The 7,500-nt window shown below is 39.9% G+C and overlaps 1 protein-coding gene across 1 annotated transcript in view; it reads left to right on the top strand.

The window, feature by feature from the left end:
* Nucleotides 1–7,500, top strand: part of loxhd1b (lipoxygenase homology PLAT domains 1b) — a 37,970-nt gene that overhangs the window by 4,584 nt on the left and 25,886 nt on the right. The window contains exons 4-14 of the mRNA XM_088993802.1: nucleotides 15–199; nucleotides 325–423; nucleotides 1,260–1,408; nucleotides 3,701–3,824; nucleotides 3,991–4,100; nucleotides 4,687–4,827; nucleotides 5,422–5,557; nucleotides 5,647–5,807; nucleotides 5,890–5,976; nucleotides 7,104–7,239; nucleotides 7,314–7,468. Coding sequence (XP_088849928.1) covers nucleotides 15–199; nucleotides 325–423; nucleotides 1,260–1,408; nucleotides 3,701–3,824; nucleotides 3,991–4,100; nucleotides 4,687–4,827; nucleotides 5,422–5,557; nucleotides 5,647–5,807; nucleotides 5,890–5,976; nucleotides 7,104–7,239; nucleotides 7,314–7,468 — 1,483 coding nt within the window. The remainder of the gene's footprint in view (nucleotides 1–14; nucleotides 200–324; nucleotides 424–1,259; nucleotides 1,409–3,700; nucleotides 3,825–3,990; nucleotides 4,101–4,686; nucleotides 4,828–5,421; nucleotides 5,558–5,646; nucleotides 5,808–5,889; nucleotides 5,977–7,103; nucleotides 7,240–7,313; nucleotides 7,469–7,500) is intronic.

Raw genomic sequence — 7,500 nt, 5'->3', positions numbered from 1 at the left:
TTGTGTCACTTCAGGATTGAGCATGACAACACAGGCCTGAACGCTAGCTGGTTCTTGGACAGGGTGGTGGTGACGGATGTGATCAGGCCTCACCTGAGGTACTACTTTTCTTGTAACAACTGGCTCAGTAAAGCAGAAGGAGACCGCCTTTTTGTTCGAGATTTACTGGGCACCGCCGACCCCATGGAAATACCCAAATGTAAGAAACCATGATTGCATGTTTATGTATTTATTTATTTATTTATTTATTTATTTATTTATTTAAAATCGATCAATTCAGTTGCTCTGTGACAGACAGTTTTTCATGTTTTGTTCATTTGACAGATAATAAGTACATGGTCAGCGTATTCACGGCCGACATAAAAGGTAGCGGAACGGATGCCGATGTCTTCATTAATATCTTCGGAGAGTTTGGAGACACGGGTAAGAGAAGAAATTTGTCACGCTTTGCAAAGTGGTGGTGCTGGTGGACTCCAAAAAAGCAGGCAGGAGTGAGGAGCAGAGTGTATTTGACAAATTGTATTTAAAGTCGAAAGGAACAAAATCTCAAACAACAGTCATCAGAACAAAAACGTCCAAAGTAGCAAACAAAACCATGAGTAAAACAGGACAAGACATCATCTTGGACTTGAATCCACTGGTGGAAAGAAGCTTTGATACTCTCCTCTTTCATCTAGAACTGCTTCAGTAACAAAGAGGGTGCAGAAAGTGCTTAAGATTGAATGACTCTGTGTCTTTTGTCACATTGTCTTTGTGCTGTCATATTATTTGTTATTTAGTTTTTTTTTTTTTTTGTTCTTTTGACTTGAAGACGGCGCCGCGAGAGTGGCTGCCTTTCCAGCAGCTCATGTATTTTGTTTTTCTACTTTCATTCCTTTCATCACTTTGCTGCTGTGAAATGTAAATTTATCCACCGTGAGACTAATAAAGACAAATCCAATCCAATCCAAACATTGACCCAACACTGGTATGTTGGCTTTGACATTTGTCATGTTATATGAATGAAATTGTTTGAAAATGTAGTTTCACCTCACTTAAAATCACATGGAAAATTTTTAAATATTGTTCCAAAAATGTCATTTTTTAAAAAAGTGCATGCATTTAATTTATATACAGTAAACAGGAGTGTAGTCACAATCATCACCTGCAGAAAGATAGTATGCAGTACAATACAGTACTGGTTGATTTGCACTTTGAAATAAAATGGCATGATACTTGATATTTGAATGTTTGATTTCACATATTTCTGTTTGTTTTAGGAGAAAGGCTATTAAACACAGACAAAGACAACTTTGAGAAAGGGGCCGAGGACAAATTCACCATGGATGCCCCAAACTTGGGGAAAATAAGGAAGATCACCATCGGCCATAATAACAAAGGCTCTTCTGCGGGTTGGTTCGTAGATAAGGTAGAACTTACCCATGACAAACAAAATTCATGCAAAAAGTTTACTTCAAGGAACTGAATAGAAATACAGTAAAGTCTCGTTATATCATTATCGGATATATCGATAGTCCCGGTTATATCGATACTATTTCTATGCACACACGGAGAAAATTACATGCAAACAGGGTCGGATATATCGATAGTCCCGGTTATATCGATATTTTTCGGACTTCCTTGAATATCGATATAACGAGACTTTACTGTATTTCGCAAAAGTAATTCATGAAACATATTTCCTAAAACTCATGTGAACCGTCATAATAAGAAAAAAAGGTTTGTGTAATTCACTGCACTTCAATTTGCCTCTGTGGAGGCACTTAACTCATTCACTGCCATTCCCGAATGTATTCAGGAATTGAAAATAAGACGTGGAGCGGCATTCCCGAATTTATTTGGGTTTTGGTCTTTCTTACTGGGTGCCGATAAGGCGCTTGTCAGACCTCTGGCAATGTTAACCCTTCCCAATAGGGGGCAGCATTTGCCTTTTGTACAGCCGCCCCCATTTCAAGCTCAGATAACTCCATACCTCCATTCTGTGGGTTATGCAATTTGATAGAAAATGACAAAAACCCTGGCACTGGAGTGGACACCTTTTTGCACGTCTGGCAGTGAATGAGTTAAGATATCTTATATTAGTCACACAGTGTCCAACTATTACACACAACACACACACATGTACACACATGATGTCATCCTAGCCAACATGTAAAGGGAAACCCTTCCCCATTAGGGGATCAGCTTCCATCACACTGTCATACAAGTTGGTAGATTTGTAGCGGTGACTGACATCAGAACTAAGGTAACATTTACTACGTTCCTTGGCAGCCACGGTTAACCTTCTTTTGCCCAACGTGTAGCGTGTGTGTTATTCAGATCCGTGCTTAGTTTCCTGCACCTAGTTTGACTGTGTCCAAGTAGGTTTCTCAACCACACTATAATGGCCATTGGCCAATGTTTTGACACTTTCCAAATGTCACAGGGCATCCACCGTGTGTTGTAATGTCAAAGATGTTTGTCCGGATACTGTAAACAAAGGCTCGAACAAAGGAAGATTGTCTTTTAATGCCGGCAGGGGGCGCAATTTTCATGTGTGCAATTCTTTGAGCGACGCCCAACCTCTGCAACCCTGTGCCAAGCTATTTATTGAGAGCATATGCAAATGTAAGTGACACATTAGTAAAACACAGCCTTCTTGATTTGAATACCTGTCAGAGATGTTCGATCGGACACTGTGGACAAAGACTCGAACCCAGAAGGATTGTCTTTACTGCCGGCAGGAGACACAGCTCTTCATGACAGACGCCTGAATTCTGCAGCCCTCTGCCAAGCTATTTATTGAGAGTATATGCAAATTTAAGTGATACATTAGTAAAACATAATTTTCTTGATTAGAATACCACAGCTCTTTAGTTCTAAACACGAACAGCTGTAAGCAATAAAACATTGTATTTTCCATGAACTGATGAATTTGTAACCTGGCTAATGAGTTCTTCCTGTGAAGGATTTCCAAGTTGTAAATAACTCCGATGACAAAGAGTTTCCCAAGTCCTAAATTCTGTCCAAGGCCAGATCTCCTAGATGAAGATTGACCCCAAGTTGTCTGTGCTTCAATTGTGTATTTGAGTCACACATGTTGACTAAGCATATACCAGCATGAAACATTTAAATATGATAACTCCTTATTCTCCATCAATACCACACCCCTGGATGTCCCATGGTACAACTGCCAACATACATAAACCAACGGAACATAGACATTTTAATAGGTTGTCTTCCCATGAACTTTCCATGTCTTTCCAGATTTGTAACCTGGCTTATGAGCTCTTCCTGTGCAGGGGTTTGCCAAGTCCTAAATTCTGCCCAAGGCCAGATCTCCTACCTGAGGATGACAGTTTAACAGGCTGTGTCTGTTCACCTTAGATTGACCCCAGTTTTTGGGTGCTGCCATTGTGGGCCATGTGTTCGGCCAACTAAGCATACACCAGTATGAAACTTTTAAATATGATAATAATAATACATTTAATTTCAAGCGACTTTCAAAACACCCAAGGACACTTTACAATAAAAACAATAAAAACAAAGCACACAACAATAAAACCATAAGTAAAGTGATAAATAAATAAATAATAAACTTATATTCTGTCTATTCTCTATCACACATTTGCAAAAGTAAACAATCACTGAGAAGGGAGATTGATATCCTGTCATGGACAAATAATATAACAATGTCCTCCTTGCTGTTGTCATTTTTAAGGTCACCGTGGATGATCTGGGAAACAAACTCGTCTATGAATTTCCCGTCCATCGTTGGTTTGCCATTGATGAGGATGATGGCAAGATACAGAGAGACATTTTGGCGGGAGGAAACCAACCCACGGGTAACACCGAAATAAAAAAATAAAGAAATAAAATGAATCACAAATATTTTTCTTGTTAATGACAGTCTTGTTGATTTTTTTCCCATCATGTTTTAATGCTTTTTCTGTCGGTCTTGTGAACCAGAGAGAGACAACAAGCAGTCTCACATGTAACTATTCCTGTCAGGGATCGTGTACAACGTCCAGATTGTAACCGGAAACATCCGAGGAGCTGGGACCAATTCCAAAATCCACATTGTCATGCATGGCAGTAAAGGCTTGAAGAATAGCGGCAAGGTGAGTTGATTACACTCTTTTTGTGTTTGTGATGCATTGTCACCAGCTGGGTTTTGTTCAATCAAAACTAAAACATAAGCAAAAGAGCATCAAAGTCATTCACTGCCATTACCCGAATTTATTCAGGAATTGAAAAGCATGATGTGGAGCGCCATTGCCAAATTTGTTCAGGTTTTTTTTTTTACGGGGGGTGCAGATAAAGCGCTGGTCAGACCTTTGGCAATGTTTTTCCCTTCCACGAGGGGGCAGCATTTGCCTTTTGTCCATGCTAGCGCTTTGTTACAGCTTCAGCTGATGTTTAAGTGCTATACAAATCAATATGTATGGATTGTGTTGTATTTTGTACAGTCACCCCCATTTCAAACTCAGATAACTCGAGACCCATATAACTTAGAAATTAACTCTTTTTTTCGATATGAAAGAAAAAAGTCTAAGCTTTCTTACGCTGAATTATACGTTTATGTAGTCATAAAACTCAATATTTTGCGGGACCTGCATTTTGAGTGGAAATGACAAAAACCCTGGCACTGGAGTGGACACATTTTTGCACATCGTCTGGCAATGAATGAGTTAATATTGTGTTCAGGTGTTTCTGGAGGGAGGCAAATTTGAGCGCGGCCTCACTGCCATCTTCAATGTGGAGATAGCCGCACTGCTCAGCCCTTTGAGCAGGGTGACCATCGGACACGATAATGACGGGGTCAGTGCTGGCTGGTACTGCGAGAAGGTAAGATATGCCCAACTGAAAATACAACGTCAGCGATTGAATCGTTGATGGGGAATAAGAAGTTATCATATTTAAAGGTTTCGTGCTGTTATATGCTTAGTGGACATGTGTGACTCGAATAAACAATTGAAGCACAGACAACCTGGGGTCAATCTGAGGTCAACAGACACAGCTTGTTAAACTGTCATCTTCATCTAGGAGATCTGGTCTTGGACAGAATTTAGGACTTGGGAAACTCCTTATCACAGGAGTAATTTAGGACTTCAAACTCCTTCACAGGAAGAGCTCATTAGCCAGGTTACAAATTTATCAGTTCATAGAAAAGACAATGTTTTATTGCTTACAGCTGTTTGTGCTTAGAACTCAAGAGGTGTGGTATTCTAATCAAGAAAAGTATGTTTTACTAATGTATCACTTACACTTTGCATATACTCTCAATAAATAGCTTGGCAGAGGGCTGCAGAATTCAGGCGTCTGTCATGAATGGTTGCGTCTCCTGCCGGCAGTAAAGACAATCTTTCTGGGTTCGAGTCTTTGTCCACAGTGTCCGATGATCGAACATCTCTGACAATCGTATACTGGCTCGTTTTGCAGGTGGTCGTGTACTGTCCATTCACGGGGATTGAGCAGACCTTCCCGTGCTCTAAATGGCTGGATGAGAAGGAAGGTGACGGCTTGATTGAGCGAGACCTCTATGAGATGGTCTCACTAAGGCAGAGAAAGCAAAAAAGTATGTTGAAATCTTCAGTTGTTAAGACGGTTTGTGATAAAAGATTAATTCAAGCCAAACAATGTTCAGTGTTGTGGTTACTCCCTTAGAGCATCCCTGGTCCTTATGGATCTGGACATCCGACCTGGCTAATGCCGGAAGCGACGCAGATATTTATTTCCAGGTGTATGGAGACAAAGGCAAGTCAGATGAAATAAAACTGGACAATAAAACGGACAATTTTGAAAGAGGACAAGTGGACAGGTTTGTGGTAAGTACATTTCATCAAACACCTACTTGTTTATCACACGCATTATTCCTTTGTAGAAATCATCACCTGTTCTCCGTTGCAGGCCGAGCTGCCTGATTTGGGAATTTTGACCAAACTCCGTATCTGGCATCAGAGGAGAAATCCCTTTGCGGGATGGCATCTAAGTAAGGTGAGGCAAAATTGACATTATACCCTTTCATGCACCTTGTAACCTGATCACATAAGAGATTCACTTCAGTGATCACTATGTCTGAAAGGGTTCATGAATCTAACACAGTAGTACTTGTACTTACAAATTTACAGTGATACCTCTTTTTTCGACCCTAATTCATTCCAAAAACCAATTTGTTCGAAAACCGAAACACCACTTTCCATTACAGTCAATGTAAAATTTCTAATCAGTTCCAAGTCTAGAAAACAACTTTTTTAAAGCACTTTAAACTATTTTACAGCATAAACTGGATAAACACGTAATAATCAGTGTCGGACCATCAAGGCCTGCATAGCCTTCTCTGCTGGCCTAATAAATAATATATTATATTTTGTCCATGAATTCTTATTAAATAATTCCAAATTGTCTTTCAACTTCTTTTCGTTACTTTTCCCCTGTTGCACTGCTTCCACATGTGTGTTTTCATACTTAAGCATTTAACCAATCACATTTAAGCTATCATTTGTTACCAGAGTCAGAAATCCACCTGGACGCCTTCACAATCAGTTCTACGGGCCCTAGAGCATCAAATGTCTCTAACTAATCCGATCTCGAGTTGACAACCCAAAATGGGTACTAGCGCCTTCTTGAAAGTGCTCGGCAAAGCCTGAGCTTTCACTAACTATAATTGACAAAGTCACTAACTAGCTAGTCACGGCGAACATTTTTTCTGGGTAATTTACGTCAAAGTATTTGAATGCCTCATGGCCCGAGGGGACCCTCTTAGCCAATGGAATGCCCTAAGGACGGAAAGTAATAGCCAATGGCAGAGGAGATAGGACTATGTTGCATTCAATAAAATCTAATAAAAATTGCCAAATTGTTTCTGTATATTTACAATTCGCATCTTGAAATTTCTTTCGAAACAAGTGGAAACATTTTCCCATTGGGGCGTTTCATATACTGAAAACTTCATAGGAAAAGAAGTTTTTAAGTAGAGGTAGCACTGTACAAAAAATTGATTAAAAAGCATTTACAACAGGTGAAATTGGTAGATTCTAATTTAGTCGTGCTTAGCTGTCTCTTGGAATTTTTGATTTATGTTAATACATTTTGCATTCTAATACTAATTTTTCTCTAAAAAGGCAACTCTGATGAAAACATTAACAAAGGAGAAATATAATTTTCTCTGTGAGCGTTGGCTGGACACTAACGAAGATGATAACGAGGTGGTGAGAGAGCTTCCTGCCATGAGTCGGCTAATTGCTGAACCATTACCACGTATGTCCTTAGTAAATAATCGTACTGTACATCAAAATACAACATTTGGACATTCCGGATGTTGATTTCTGCAGTGACCAAGTACAGAGTGACCATTTGCACTGGGACCGTCGGTGGCAGCGGGACGGACGCTTCGGTTTTTCTCAATCTGATCGGCGAACGCGGCGACACGGGAGATCGAGAGCTGGTCAACTGCAAAAATAACATCAACAAGTTTGAGAAGGGAAATGTGAGTAGATTCAGACAGACCCTTGGATGGAT

Source organism: Hippocampus bargibanti, linkage group LG04, assembly GCF_051943395.1.
Source record: "Hippocampus bargibanti isolate YZ-2025 linkage group LG04, ASM5194339v1, whole genome shotgun sequence".
NCBI lineage: Eukaryota > Metazoa > Chordata > Actinopteri > Syngnathiformes > Syngnathidae > Hippocampus > Hippocampus bargibanti.
Note: the sequence above shows the minus strand (reverse complement) of the source record. Positions and strands in the feature narration are given on the sequence as shown.